Below are 16,082 nucleotides of genomic sequence, written 5' to 3'. Positions count from 1 at the left end.
GTTTTAAAAAATCAAATTGTTCTGAAGAGCTAACGTTGGGGAATGGCAGTCGCCCGGCGGCTCCTTGCCAGCGCGTCACCCACTGCTGCCTGTTCGTCCACGTGCTGGATCCTGCCGTGCCTTTCTTGATGTACCACCTTGGGAGACTATTGACTCCTGGCCATGCAAGATGAGGAGCTGGCCAGCTTGGACTCCTCTGCTTCCCCTCTGTCCCCTGATGTTGATCGTTGTGTTATTACTTTCGGCTCTTTGATTAAGTTTGTGACTTTGTATAATATTCTCCTCTGTCTTCTTCCATCAGCTCTGGTACCCTTGACTCCCTCTGTGTGAGCTGTGGATATGGAGGCCGCCTCTTCCTCCCCCATGCCCACCTCCCTCCTTGTCTAGATGGTATCTTTAGTTGTAGATTGCCAGAATTTACATGTAGATTCTGTTCTTTAGCTATAATTAATTCTTCCATGCTTTATGATTTGTGCCCAGGTCTTCATGCACGTGACAGAGTGATGACACAAAGAGGCTAATGTCATTGGAAGAATTTCTTGCTCACAGTTCCTGAGAGGAGGGGACCACCATGTCGGGCAGGGCCACGTGGGGAAGCACCAGAGCCAGTTGTGGGCAGAGGAGAGGGGAAAACACATCCACAGCCTTTACTGGGGCTTCTGCGGGGAAAGCAAGGTGGGGCCGGACTGAATAACCCTGCAGGCTTTGTGGCATAGGGGCTGTCCCTAGTTGTGTGCTCCCTGACTCTCCATTGATTTAGGGCAGGGGGAATATTGGCTTGGTGTGTGGGCGTTAGATAAAGGAGATGGCTCGGGGCATGGGCTTAGGATTCGTTTGATGGTTTGTCGCTTGACTTTTGCACGCCTACAAGAGCTGGGTCACGGGAGATGTAAACAGCTTGGCCAGGCTGGCCTTGAATTCCTGGCCTCAAGTGATCCTCCCACCTCGGCCTCCCAAAGGGTTGGGATTATGAGCGTGAGCCGCTGCACCTGGCTGGGATTTACATTGTAAAAATTATTTTGTAGGCCGGGTGCGGTGGCTCACGCCTGTAATCCTAGCACTTTGGGAGGCCGAGGCAGGCGGATCACGAGGTCAGCAGTTCAAGACCAGCCTGGCGAACATGGTGAAACCCCGTCTCTACTAAAAATACAAAAATTAGCCGGGCCTGGTGGCAGGTGCCTGTAATCCCAGCTACTCAGGAGGCTGAGGCAGAATTGCTTGAACCCGGGAGGCAGGGGTTTCAGTGAGCCGAGATTGTGCCACTGCACTCCAGCCTGGGTGACAGAGCAAGACACCATCTAAAAAAAAAATTGTAAACATTTTTATAATGACCTTGACCCCTAGACCGCCCCAAGGAGAATGTTCCCACTATTCTGAGCAAACATTCCATTTTAACTCTGAATTTCTTCATCCCTGTCATATTTTAATTTACCCAATATTTGGACCATGATGTTCTGGTGTAACTTTTCGTTTTTCCTGGAGTTTTTATTGACTGTGTTTCTTATTGACAACAGAATAATGAAACTTTACATCCTCTTTTATGCAGCTTTTTTTTATTTTACCATCTATCGTGTGGAGCCTTCTGTTTTCCTGTGAGATGCCCTCCAGACCCCAGAGTAGTTCCTGAGCGCTGCCTTCCGGGAACTTCCCCTCAGCTCACCTTTTGAGTTGGAGACTGTTTCTAGGATCCTATGTTTTCCCTTTCTTGTTTTTCACTTGTGTTTTTCTGGAACCCGTCCTAAGTTCTTCTTAAAAAGAGTGTGTGTAAGGGAAACTCAGCATCCTTATGAGTTTAAAAACATCTGTATTCTGCCCTCCCATTGTGTTGATAGTTTGGCTGATAGAATTCTAGATCTAGAGTCTTTGGGCGGCCACTCTTACTGGTGATAAGTCTAATGCGATGCTGGGTCTGGTTTCCTTATAGCTGGCCTATCTTTTCCATGGTAGTCAACTTGAGCCTCCATAACAACATACCATAGACTGAGGGGTGTAAACAGTGGGAATTTGTTTCTCAGAGCTCTGGGGACAGGGAAGTCCAAGATCAAGGGGCTGGCTGATCCAGATCCCTGGTGAATTTGGATCCCTGGTGAAGGCTCTCTTTCTGGCTCGCAGCTGGCTGTGTTCCCGCTGTGCGCTCACATGGCAGAGAGAGAGAGGAAGCACATTCTCCTGGTGTCTCTCTCTTCATAAGGGCAGCGATCACCCTCATGGCCTCATCTAAACCTAATTCCCTTCCTAAGGTCCATCGTCACTCACAAGCACATGAGGGTTAGAGCTTCAACATGTGGATTTGGAGGACACAGTTCAGCCCCCAGCACCCTCGAGGAGCCTGCGCTTCTCCTAAGTAACCTGAGTTACTTAAGCCTTGCAATTTGGATGTGTGTTCAGTTGACTATTTGTTGGGTATCTGCTGTGTGCTGGCACCTGCCGGGCACTCTGCCTGGCTCCCGCCATCATGGGGTCTTCCATCCGCAGGAAACAGACACAGAAGCAGGTGATCATAACCCAGGGAGTGTGCATAGCCGTGGAAACATGCAAGATTATATCTGGAAGCTTCTGGATAAAAGTGATTTCCCAAGGGCTGGAGACGAGCTAGTCCAGGGAAGGGAGAAGGAACAGCGTGTCCAAAGGGAGAGCTTAGTGTGGTCAAGGCAGTGAGAGCGGCTGTGCCTGGTGATGGGGGTGGGGGAGGTGAGAGGTGAGGCCGAGAGGGAGGCCGGGTCCTGGGGTGTTGTTGGCCTGCTGCGGAGTTGTTTAACTTGCCTCTTAGGGTACCTGGGAGACCAGCATTGTGAGTGTGTGTCAGGTACTGGAGGAGGGAGAGGTACTGCCTCTCCTCTGCCAGAGAGGGTTGACCCTTGAAGACACCTTTAAAGTAGCTGCAGTGTAATTGAGAAGACCGCGCAGTCACAGGTCGTTTCCCGTGGTTCTCCAAGACTGATTCAGTCTGGAGCTTGTTAGGCAGACAGAACGCAGTCTCCCTTGAAGGCAAGGTCTCCCCTCCGTCCCCTGGAGACAGTGCCTCTGCTTTCCCTTCTTTGTTCATGTGGTCGGTCAGTAACATAGCAGGCTCCTCACTGGGTCCCGGGAATCCAGAGATGGCTCAGGCACAGCCCTGCCTTGAAGAGCTCACAGCCTCCTGCTCAGGAAGGTGGGCGAGTCTGAGCTCCAGCCCAGGTGTGGCGTGCTGTACCAGTGGGACCACATGGCCTCTGGGAGCACGACAGAGGGGCCCTGATTCTGCACGAAGGGGCACCCACTGAAGGCCTCCGGGGAAGCGTGACTGCCTGTTACAGATGCTGATGAAAGGCACTGCAGGGGGAAGGAACAGCAGGTGCACAGGCCACAGACCGTCCCCTGCTGTGACCCATGGGGCTGGGGCAGAGAGGTTGGATGCCTGGACCAGTGAAGAGCTCAAGCCAGGTGCACCCTCAGGGTGGCACGGGAGAGGGAGTGACACATGGAAGGGGTGGACAATGGACAGAGAGAGGGGTCTTCAGGCTCCCCTGTCCCACCCCCTCCAGTAGCAGGTCTGTGAGACTCCCCTTCTTTCCAGCACCAGCCTGACAATTACCACCTTCTCCAGCCACAACCATTTAGGAAATGGCAGTGATTAGCAATTGTTATCATGGTAATTAAAATTCCCTGGGAACAGCTTGGCGAATATCCATGAGTATCTGCAGTCAGATTGGCAGTGAGCTGAAACCGTAATGCAAACCTGGAAGCAGAGCACAGAGCAGGGCGAGCAGCGGTACCAGGAGCGTTTACTGCTGCCGGACACCCCGGCCACCGCCACGGCGGCTGTGGGTCTTTTCTCATTAAATGGCATTTTCAAGGCTGGCTGCTTTGCCGGCCTTATCACAGCAAACCACACGTGGGGAGCCGAGTAGGGTTTTGCAGAGTTGCTCGGCTTCTCCAGAAAGTAACTGATTTTCAATCTGCGGGGTGGCCTGGGGTGGGGTGGGGTTAATTCCCACGAGGGCTTTTCCTGCCACTATTCCTGGGGGGGAGGGGCAGGTGTGGATGCCAGGCAGCGGGTGACAGGCCCAGATGCACAGAGCAGAAGTTACGTGATTAAGGCTGCCGTGGTGTGTTTTGCAGAGTGGGGCGGGCAGCCAGGAGAGAGAAGGCCTGTGGGTATGCATAAATTGGCATGGGGGTGAGGGTTGTAGCTCAGAGCTCAGCCCAGCTGGGGTCCTTTGCACCTCACCTCAACAGACCTGCTCTCCCATGCGGAAGGCATTTTCAGAAATACTGACAGTGTGTTTTATGCACATCTGCATGGGTGCACCTCCCGTACTGGGTGATACACCTGTGTGCTCCGGTCCCCTGATGCTGGGACTTTGGAACTGCTGCTCCTCACGCTGGTCCAGATCACCAGCCATGCTGGATGGTCAGGGTGAGCTCTTAGACCTTCCACGTGGACTACAGTGACAGCAGGAGAGAATCGGAGCAGAGGCCCCGTTACAGTGGACTCACAGGGAATGATCCATCGGGTGCTCATGGACCTGCCCACAGATCCCCGGGGAGGCACGTGGCCTGCCTGGCCTGTGGGATTATTGCCCCTGCTGGGCATAAATATTGGGGTGAATCGTATGAAGTTGACGGGCTTTTTTGATAGTTCAAAAGTGATTGACTTAGCCGGGCATGGTGGCGTGTTGCTGTGGTCCTGGCTACTCAGGAGGCTGAGGTGGGAGGATCACTTGAGCCCAGGGTGTCAAGGCTGCAGTGAGCCATGATCATGCCACTGCGCTCCAGCCTGGGCAACAGAGTGAGACCCTGTCTCAAAAAAAAAAAAAAAAGGTTGACTATCCCAAAATGGCTGAGTACCAATGGCAATCCAACCTGCTGCTTTGGGTCCTGTGCTCTTTATCTGTCTTCCAAAAGAACGTCACTGAGCAGGGATTTGAGTGGAGTGGGGGTGGGAGACGGATTGTTGCAGCAGGAGGCAAGGCTGAGGCACGGGCCGGGGGCTGGGATATGCCAGGGGAGGCAGGGCAGCTGGGGAGGAGAGGCTGGGAGCACCCCAGGCAGTCAGGGAGGCTCACTGCGCTTTCCTCCCCACCAGCACACCCCATCAAGCCCTTCCTCTTTATCCCTCTTTTAATCTGAAATAGGAAGTCCATTTGATTAATTACAGGAACTTGAGTGAAACACCCAGGCTTCTTCCCCAGGAAGGTGGCAGACTGTAGGTTGAGACATGTTGCAGCAAACGACCCGCAGCTGCCAGCACAGTCATTCAACCAGCGTTTACTGAGCACCTACGATGTGTGAGGCGTGTGCTAGCAGCTTGAAGAAACGGTGGTGAGCAAGACGGCTGTGATGCTTCCTCCTGTTTGGTGGAGCCTGGTGGGGGAGACAGATGAAAACAGAAGGACCAGCGAAAGGGGGGAAGCACCCCACGTACCTATGAACAGATGACAAAACGTGATCCATCTGTACAGGGGAACATTGCTCAGCCTCAGAAAGGAAGGGCGTGCTGACACGGGTTGCTGCGTGCGTGAGCCCTGAAGAAGTGATGCTGAGGGAAATAAGCAGGCAAAAAAGGACAGATGCCGTGTGGCTCCCCTTATAGGAAATATGTAGGGTAGTCATATTCCTAGGGACTCCCCTCATAGGAAGTACGTAGGGTAGTCATATTCCTAGGGACGGAAAAGGACAGACGCCCTGCAGCTCCCCTCATAGGAAGTATGTAGCGTAGTCACATTCTTAGGGGTGGAAAAGGACAGACGCTGTGTGACTCCCCTCATAGGAAGTATGTAGGGTAGTCACATTCCTAGGGATGGAAAAGGACAGACGCTGTGCAGCTCCCCTTATAGGAAGTATGTAGGGTAGTCACATTCCTAGGGATGGAAAAGGACAGACGCTGTGTGACTCCCCTTATAGGAAGTACATAGGGTAGTCACATTCCTAGGGATGGAAAAGGACAGACGCCCTGCAGCTCCCCTTATAGGAAGTACATAGGGTAGTCACATTCCTAGGGATGGAAAAGGACAGACGCCCTGCAGCTCCCCTTATAGGAAGTATGTAGGGTAGTCACATTCCTAGGGATGGAAAAGGACAGACGCCGTGCGACTCCCCTTATAGGAAGTATGTAGGGTAGTCACATTCCTAGGGATGGAAAAGGACAGACGCTGTGGGACTCCCCTTATAGGAAGTACGTAGAGTAGTCCCATTTCTAGGGACAGACAGCAGACTGGGGTGGCCAGGGGCCAGGGCAGAGGAGAGCTATTGCTTAGTGGTTATAGAGTTTCAGTTCTGCAAGTTCTGGAGATGGGTTGCACTTAAGGTGATATGTTTGATGTTACGAATACTTTAATACAATGGAAACATTTTTAATTTTTTTAAAAAAGGATCACGCATACCTGGAGGCCAAAACCGTGTTCCAGTGCTACAAAGGAGCAGCTCAGAAGTCCGTGAGCTGAGGACTCACTGGCACAGATGAGGTTCTCGGCCCCACAGTGTGTGGGAATGCAGCTCTGTGGGGTGTCTTAGTCTCTTCCCCTGAAGCCTCACAACAGAGATGGCTTGGCCACATTGCCAAGTCACCCTGAACATCAACATGCCCACTCCCCGTTAAACAGGGCCTTGACTGGCTGGGCGTGAGGGGGGGGAGCACTCTCAGCCCCCAAGGCCTGTCCTAGGGATGGCAGGGTAGCTCCATTGTTCACCCCACGCCCCTCACTCTGGTGGCCTCATGCCCTGACGGATGCCTCTCCCCAAGCCCACCGTGGTTCCCTGGGAACCTTCCCTGATCAGGGTCCACAGAGGAGGCCTTGGATTCCACCAGGAAGTGTAAGCCGAGGTCCCCACCCCGAAAACACTTACTGTAGCCTCCTGGGAATGTGGCTTTTCCTCCTGGAGGGCGGCCTGACTCTATGTCATCATCCAAACACACAGTTCTCGACCCTGCAATTCCGCTCTGTGTAATGTAGGCTGAGTATCATTCATCAGAAAACCCAAAGCTGAAATGCCCCAAAATCCAAAACTCACTGGAGCATTTCAGATTTTGGATTTTCAGATTTGGGATGCTGAACTGGTTAAGTATAATGCAAATATTCTAAAATTCAGAAAAATTCAAAATCTGAAGCACTTCTGTCCCAAACATTTTGGAAAAGGGCAAAATCAACCTGTCTTTCCCTAAGGCAATAACCGATCACTGGGCTGATGGGGTGGGTGCGGGGTGATGGCTGCCGTGCTGCCCGTGAGGAGGAGGATTGGAAACAAATGTCCCTCGGTGAGGTGCCGGATTAATTAAGTTTAATAAATCCAAACTGTGGAGCAATGAAAAACGATGATGGAGAAGTTATGAATTCGGAACGACTGCTGTGATGCGTAGTGAGGTGTTGGGGAGGAGGGTGGGAACAGGTTGCATCTACATTAGCCTAGTTTTCAAAAAAACAAAAAACAAATAGTGTGTTTTCCCAGGCAAGGGTGTAAGAAAATTCACACCGCCATGGTCAGCAGGGCGTCTCTGTGCAGTGATGTGATAGGTGGCCTAGTTTCATTTTACTTTTTTGTTTTGCTAATTTTGTATGCTAGGTATGTATTTTTCAGGAAAATAAAAAAAGGGAGAGGCTAGGTGTGGTGGCTCATGTTTGTAATCCCAGCACTTTGGGAGGCAGAGGTGGGCAGATTGCTTGAGCCCAGGAGTTAGAGACCAGCCTGAGTAACATGGTGAAACCCCATCTCTACAAAAAATACAAAAATTAGCTGGGTGTATTGGCACACACCACCTATAGTCCCAGCTACTCGGGAGGGTGAGGTGGGAGGATCACCTGAGCCTGGGCAGGTGAAGGCTGCAGTGAGCCGATTGCTCCACTGCACTCTGTCCTGGGTGACAGAGCAATACCCTGTCTCAAAAAAAAAAAAAGTAAAAAAAAAAGAGAAAACTTCCAAGGCGGGTGGGGGAGACAGTGTGGTGTGCGGTTCAAAGCCTGCACAGGCACCGCCGTTCACAGATGGTTCTTAAGGGTCTGCTTCATTTGGGGTCCCCCAGGCCCAGCCCACGGTGGAGGACAGGGAGGTGGCGTGCTCAGGGCAGGGTGAGCAGAGCCTTTGCTCATCAGAGGGAGGCGTAGCGAGGCCTTGGCTGGCACCCCATGGCCCCTGTGGCCTTTTGGACTTGGTTACCTGCTCTAATGAGCCTTGCAGCAGCTCTTCAGAGATGGGGTGGCCTTGGTGGCTGCTGTGTGTTTGCTGCTTCCTCCTGTCAGGCAGTCCCCTCCGCTCTGGTGTCCTGCCTGTAGGACACTAAGGGTCCACACGGACATCTGAGCCACTGAGGATTTATTCACCACTCAACCGCAGTTTAGTGAGCATCTGCTTTGCATCTGTAAACTGTTGGGTGAGACTCTGGGGCCTTCCGTGTGGAGTAGAGGCCAACAGAGGGGTGTGCTGGCTTTGGGGAAATTGCTGAACTTGTTGGAGCCTCAGTTTCCCCACCTGAAAAGTGGAGATAATAACCAAGCTTCTTCGATGCTTCTGGGAATGGGGGAGGAGACTGGCTACTTTTGCACTTTGTGGATTTTTAGACCATGTGCCTGCATTACGCATTCAAATAAATACGTGTTGTAGGAAGGCTCCAAGAGGATCAGAAAGGGTTTTCCAAAGCAGGTGCCATGAAGCACCCATCCCACCAGACAGGTTCCAGGCCGTTCAAGAACCGCACAAAAGCAGGCCCTTCACACAGGTTGGCTGGAAGGGGCAGTGAGGGATTCATGCCAGGGACCTAGTCTGAAGGTGGCAGTCCGTGCCTGGCACTGTGAGCATAAGGAGGTGCCCTGCCCAGTTAAGTGCCGAGTCCATGCAGACTCATTACTAAGGTCGAGTTTCTCTAGGAAAACCATCCAGGCAGATTGCGGATAGAGAGCATGATGTGTCCTTTTGCCCTCTGGGATAACCCTGTGCACCTGAGCTTAGTAAAGGCTCTGAGAGGTCCCGCAGTGACGGAGCTTAGTAAAGGCTCTGAGAGGTCCCGCAGCGACGGAGCTTGGTAAAGGCTCTGAGAGGTCCCGCAGCGACGGAGCTTGGTAAAGGCTCTGAGAGGTCCCGCAGCGACGGAGCTTGGTAAAGGCTCTGAGAGGTCCCGCAGCGACGGAGCTTGGTAAAGGCTCTGAGAGGTCCCGCAGCGACGGAGCTTGGTAAAGGCTCTGAGAGGTCCCGCAGCGACGGAGCTTGGTAAAGGCTCTGAGAGGTCCCGCAGCGACGGAGCTTGGTAAAGGCTCTGAGAGGTCCCGCAGCGACGGAGCTTGGTAAAGGCTCTGAGAGGTCCCGCAGCGACGGAGCTTGGTAAAGGCTCTGAGAGGTCCCGCAGCGACGGAGCTTGGTAAAGGCTCTGAGAGGTCCCGCAGCGACGGAGCTTGGTAAAGGCTCTGAGAGGTCCCGCAGCGACGGAGCTTGGTAAAGGCTCTGAGAGGTCCCGCAGCGACGGAGCTTGGTAAAGGCTCTGAGAGGTCCCGCAGCGACGGAGCTTGGTAAAGGCTCTGAGAGGTCCCGCAGCGATGGAGCTTGGTTTAACCTAGTGCTTTTCAAGTGTATGTGATTGGAAAACTTTTTTTTTTTTTTTGGCTTGGCTCTTGTTAGTATCCCACAGTACTAATGTGATGCAGAGGAAGTTTTGGGGGGTGGGAAGCAATGTCTCAGAATCAGGTGGATTCTGGTCTTCTGGTTTTGAATTCTTCCAGTGGGGAATTGGCCCACTGGTGATAAAGCTGTTTGTGTTTGCCAGGTGGCAGGAGGCGGGTGGCGGTGGTGCCCATGGGCCTCTCCTCTGTGGAGAGGCTGCTCCGTGCCTGGCACTGGCCCTTGAGGCTTCACGTTCGTTCTTGGGCCTGATCCTCAAGTCCTCCCAGTGAGATAAGCCCTGCTCCTGTGTTTGCTTACTGATGAAGAAACTGAGGGCCAGCGAGGTCAGCGTGTCCAAATCACACCAGATGCTGGGTGCCAGACCCAGGATTCAGATTCAGGACGTCGGCTCGGAACCTTGGCCTGCCCTTCTCTGAGAAGGGTCATGTCAGTTGAGGTTTTTGCAAAGTGTTCGTTTACAGGCTCCCACCCCTCGTGACTAAATACCCTGAATTTATTTCCTTCATCAGAAAAGAGGCTATACAGTATGTGGTGTTTTCTGAAGGAGGCATGAAAAATTTAGGGACCTTAACTCAGCGGCTGCTCTGAATTCTAATCGGTGGCTCTCTCCAAGAGGCGGTCCTTTCTGTTCCTGTTGGAGAGGCTGTCCCATCTGAGAAGTCCTCAGAGAAGAGCTTCCAAGGCTGTGATGTGGTCCAGCCTGGCTCTCCCTCAGCCTCTGTTGCTCCGCCCCGGAGCCTCGAGCGGAAGGGACAGGAAGGAGGCAGGCAGGTGGCATCTTGTGAACACCTTCTGGGTGCCCTTTGCTCGGTTGAGTACTTCCAACTTTCTCAGCAGCTATCACGTTTCATCAATTTAATCAATAAAGAAACTCAGGCTCAGAGAGGTTAAGTAACTCACTCAAAGCCACACAGCGAGCATGTGGAAGCTGCCATTGATTCAGCCTTGCTTCCAGGGACAGCAGGAGTGGGGAGCTTGGGTGTCCAAGCTGGGGGTATTAGAGGAACAGAGGGGCCCCTCAGAGCCCAAGGGGCTGTGCGTCCCAGACCCAGAGCACCTGCCACCCTGTGAGTTCAGGGTGGGCATCCCCGGATTCCTGGGGCTCTGCCAGCCTTTGGGGGTGTCTGTCTGGCCAGCTTTAGGGTGACTCTCACCACTTCCTCAGGGCAGTGATAAGTGCCTGCTTGGGCCCTGGCAGGCCCCCTCTGACCCACCTGGCTCTCAGAGTCCCTGGGGGACTACATAGGGTCAAGAGGGGCTCCTGGGAGGCTCAGGATGCAAGGAGGATAGAACTGAGGCAGGAAAGAGGGTGGAAAGCCAGTGGCTGTGCCATGGGGGCAGCCAGAACAAGTCTGGAGCTTTGTGGCCACTTCTGAGCCCCTCTCCCGAGGGGCAGTGACAAACATGGCGAGAAGAGGTGGCTCGATGAGAGGGGACTTGGGACAGCTGAGGAACCAGGGTGTTGTCCTTGAGAAGCCGGGGATCTGGGCATGGCACCAAGGAGAGCTGGGGGCAGGGGGAGGTGTCTTCAGGTGCACGTGGCTGGGAGAGTCCATCCCGTGCAGCTCTCTGCCTTGGGCCAGCAAGAGAAGGTGCCCGGGAGGTCAGCTGGCAGGGAGGAGAGCTTGGGGGCAGGGGGAGGTGTCTGCAGGTGCACGTGGCTGGGAGAGTCCATCCCGTGCAGCTCCCTGCCTTGGGCCAGCAAGAGAAGGTGCCCGGGAGGTCAGCTGGCAGGGAGGAGAGCTTGGGGGCAGGGGGAGTTGTCTGCAGGTACACGTGGCTGGGAGAGTCCATCCCGTGCAGCTCCCTGCCTTGGGCCAGCGAGAGAAGGTGCCCGGGAGGTCAGCTGGCAGGGAGGAGAGCTGGGGGCAGGGGGAGGTGCCTGCAGGTACTTGTGGCTGGGAGTCTGTCCCATGCAGCTCCCTGCCTTGGGCCAGCGAGAGAAAGTACCTGGGAGGTCAGCTGGTGGGAAGGAAGTGCCAGTCACTGGCAGATCTAGAGGAGACTCAGCAGTGCCTGGTGGCTTGTGGGCTTCCTGTCACTAGGAGTTTTCCAGCAGAGGCTGGAAAGGACTGGGGATGGGCAGGGGTCTGACTAGGCAATCTCTAGGATCTGAGTGGGGGAGGATGCAGATGGTAACAGAGGACAGTTTTCATAAATATTTCTCACATGCCGGGCCCGTATTGAGATCCCCGCTCTGCAAGAGAGAAACAGGAGGACATGGGCTTGTCTTTAAAGCAGGTGTAGACCCAGGTACAGTAATCCCAGCTGCTGAGGAGACTGAGGCAGGAGGACTGCGTGAGCCCAGGAGGTGGAGGCTGCAGCGGGTGATGACTGCACCACTGCACTCCAGCCTGGGCAGCAGAGCAAGTCCTCAACTCTAAAATAAGGGAGAGAAAGAAGGTTTGGAGAGTTCATGGGACTTAGCTCCTAGTTGTCCTGAGTCCTGGGAAGGTAAGTGACAGCCCAGCCCATCGGCCAGGGAGGGCAGAGCCAGAGTTCCCACTCCCACTCTGCTCCTAGCTCTCCGCGTCCTGCCTCCCGTCATCTGGGCAAGGAGCAGGAGGGGAGGCTCCTCTGCGTCCTGTACCCCAAGCAACTCTCTTCCCCCACTCAGGTCTGGAAGAGGTCGGGGGCCTGGTTCTACAAAGGGCTCCCCAAGTATATCTTGCCCCTGAAGACCCCTGGCCGAGCTGATGACCCCCACTTCCGACCTTTGCCCATGGAACCGGCAGAGCGAGAGCCCAGAAGCTCCGAGACCAGCCGCATCTACACGTGGGCCCGAGGAAGAGGTAAGTCCCCTCTGCCTCTCTCCCAGGATGGCCTGTAAAGTTTGGGTCATCAGCCAGCCCGGCAGTTTGCAGGCACAAGGCCAGTCCCCCGCACCCTCCATCCACGAGGCTCACTCTGGTGATGCGTCCCTCCCTGTGCCCTCAGCTCCACACCTTCTCCCGAGTGACCAGCGGGGACCTCCAGCAGGTGACTGTTCGCTCTGTGCAGCAGTGCGGCGGGAGGGCCCACGGGGGGCAGTATCACATACAAGTACTGCTCTGGGGGCAAGGGTGCCATGAGCAGCAATACGCATCTTCACAGAAATGGGACGTCAATTAAGGTATTTTGCGAAGTATAAAACCTACATCTTTCCCAGGCAGGCCCTCACCATCTCTTCCTGGCACTTGTCTTGTGTCTCGGTAAGGGAGGACTCCTGGCTTCCCTGGTCCTAATAAGTATGGTGACTTTGTACCCCAGTGTCCCTGGGCATTCTGGTGGCTACAGTAAGGTGTGTGTGTCCCAGGTGGCCGCCCCACTTGGCAATGATCGCGGCGCCTGGTTGTGGACCGCTCTCTGCAGCTTTCATGATGCTTTGATGTTTGTGGTTTTATTTCAAAGTTCCTGGTCTCACAACAGGCTCAGAAGTTATTTAATGACTGCGTTTTATAGATGGGTGTACCTGTGGCTCAGAGAAGAGGAGGGACTTCCTCGGCAGGTGTGTGGCCGAGCTGGGATCCAAGGGCAGGCTTTTACCCTCTCTGGTGTCTGGGTCCTTTTGCTCTGAAGTGCTCACGTTTCTGCCAAATACTCAGGGTCTGAGGGTCTTAGATGAGACAGCAGGCAGAGGGGTGAGGGAGGCTCATTCGGATCATGGCTCGTCTTGGAGGAAGTGGGCCCATGACAACAGACCTGGTGGCCGCTTCTCAGGGGCTGTTGGGACATCCTGGTCTTCGGCTGTGACCTGACATCTGACCATCTTTATGTCATTCGGGCTGTTTTTTCTTGTTACAAAAGTAATGCATGTTTATTACGAACATGTGAAAGTTGTCCAGTGACGTATGTAGAAGGTATAAATCCCCCATACGTGGACCTGCCAGGCAGGTCAGCATCTGTGCCTTGGTGTGCAGCCTGCAGGCACTTTGTCCTCAGCACCCCGACTCCCTCATAGCAGCCTCTCCTCGCTGGTCCTACCGGATGCTGCGTACACCTCTGCTGCCTGTGAGTTCACCCCCGACATCGCTGCCACGGACAGACATTGGTGGGGACCGTGGGATGCAATGCAGTGGAGACCGGGCAGGCGGGGAGTCCCTCAGGAGGAGGGGGTGCAGGCCTGGCTGGGACACTGGCCTGAGGGGCACCGTGGCCGCCCAGCCTGGAACTGAGTGGCCCGAGATTGGATGGAGAAGTGGCGGTCCTCCACCTGGTCCCTCTGCCACCCTCGGACCTCAGGCCTTCTCCTGCTGAGCCCTCGAGATCTGTCCATGTCCCTCACACGGTGGGAGCAGAAGCTGGTGGGCACCTGTGGGTTTAAAATGCTGCTTGGAGCCAGGTGAGCCGGAGAGGCTGAAGGCCTGTGGGGGCAGCTGTGGCCCACGCCCCACTTCAAGAGCTGCCACTGCCCCGTCTGCGCCAAGTCAGGGCATACACACACACACACACGCTCACATCCACACACACAAACACAACCGCATTGGCACATGCTCACGCCTACACATACATCACCATGCACACACACACACTGATATCCACACACACACTGACATCCACATACACACTGACATCCACACACACATCCACATGCACAAGCATGCGTACCTACACTTGCACACACACATTCATGCACACACACACATCCACACGCACACACACATCCACACGCACACACACATCCACATGGACACACGCTCACATCCACACACACAAACACAACCGCATTGACACACGCTCACACCTACACACACATCACCATGCGCACACACACACACTGATATCCACACACACACACTCACATCCACACACACACACGCTCACATCCACACACACACTGACATCCACATCCACACACACCCCCGTACACACACACTGGCATCCACACACACACACTGAAATCCACACACACCCACGTACACACACTGACATCCACAAACACACACATCCACACACATCCACATGCACAAGCATGCGTACCTACGCTTGCACACACATTCATGCACACACACACATCCACACGCACACACACATCCACATGGACACACACTCACATCCACACTCACAACCACATGCACAAGCATGTGTACCTACACTTGCACACACACATTCATGCACACACACATACACAAACACAACCGCATTGGCACACGCTCACACCTACACACACATCACCATGCACACACACACACTGATATCCACACACACACTGACATCCACACACACACTGACATCCACATACACACACACTCACATCCACACACACATGCTCACATCCACACACACACTGACATCTACATACACACACATCCACACACACATGTACACACACACTGACATCCACATACACACATGCTCTCATCCACAAGCACACACACATCCACATGGACACACACACACATCCACATGCACAAGCATGTGTACCTACACTTGCACACACACATTCATGCACAGACACAACCACATCCACACACACAGAGATCCACGTACACACAGACACATCCATGTGCACACACACATCCACATGGACACACACATCCACACACATCCACCTACACACACTTGCACACACACATTTATGCACACACATCCACAGGCACACATATGTGCTCACATCGACACACATCCACATACACTCATATCCACATGCACACACATGCTCACATGCACACACATCCACACACTGAATCCATATGCACACACATCCACATGCACACACATACATGCTGACATGCACACATGCATACACACTTGCTCACATGCAAACACACAAGCTCACACACACATGTACACACACTAGCGTTACACTCATGCACACAGCTTACATGCTCATTCACACGCACACACACTCGCACTCATATGCACACACACAGTTGCCCACACACACACATACTCCCATGCACATGCGCACACCCTGGGGAGGAGCAGAGCCCCCCTCACTTCCTCAGGCATGCAGACTTGGCCTTTTAATTAATTAAAAGATGGCCTTTTAATTTCATGGGCGAGGAGGGCAGTGGCCCCATGCTCTTGCAGTAGAGTGTGGATCCTCTGGATTGGGGTCTGCTGGAAAGTCCCAGGAGATACTCGGAGGCTGTGAAAACCACCCTGCTCTCACCAGACGCTGATCCTCCTGGGACCCTGCCTCCGAGGGCCCCGGGGCCAGCATCCTCTTCCTGCCCCACAGTCCCTCTCACTGGCTTGGAGCTGATCACAGCACCAGCTTGCTCGCTGTCTCAGCCTCTCTCTAAGCCTCTTTGCCACCTCCAGTTCTTTCTCTCTCTCTCCCCCGCCTTCTCTTCCCTTCTCTCCCTCTCTCCCTCTCCCTACATCCCACATCTCTTAGGCTTATGCACCTGTAGCTCCCAACTTCTTCTCCCTGCATCCCAGGCCACCCTATTTTCTTTCTCATGCCCTGTTGGAAGAGGAAGGGTAATCAATAGAGGAAGGGTAATCAATAGAGGAAGGTAATCAATAGAGGAAGGGTAATCAATAGAGGAAGGTAATCAGTAGAGGAA

General features: G+C 53.9%; 1 protein-coding gene across 9 annotated transcripts in view; it reads left to right on the top strand.

Annotated features, from left to right (window-relative positions):
- The window catches only part of RPH3AL (rabphilin 3A like (without C2 domains)), a 170,205-nt gene that overhangs the window by 124,164 nt on the left and 29,959 nt on the right, over window positions 1–16,082 (top strand). For all 9 annotated transcript variants that reach the window (XM_055367070.2, XM_055367076.2, XM_055367073.2 and 6 more), the window contains one exon: window positions 12,206–12,380. In XM_055367070.2, coding sequence (XP_055223045.2) covers window positions 12,206–12,380 — 175 coding nt within the window. The remainder of the gene's footprint in view (window positions 1–12,205; window positions 12,381–16,082) is intronic.

Source organism: Gorilla gorilla, chromosome 19 (assembly GCF_029281585.2).
Source record: "Gorilla gorilla gorilla isolate KB3781 chromosome 19, NHGRI_mGorGor1-v2.1_pri, whole genome shotgun sequence".
Classification (NCBI taxonomy): domain Eukaryota; kingdom Metazoa; phylum Chordata; class Mammalia; order Primates; family Hominidae; genus Gorilla; species Gorilla gorilla.
This window is presented reverse-complemented; position numbering and strand designations above follow the sequence as displayed.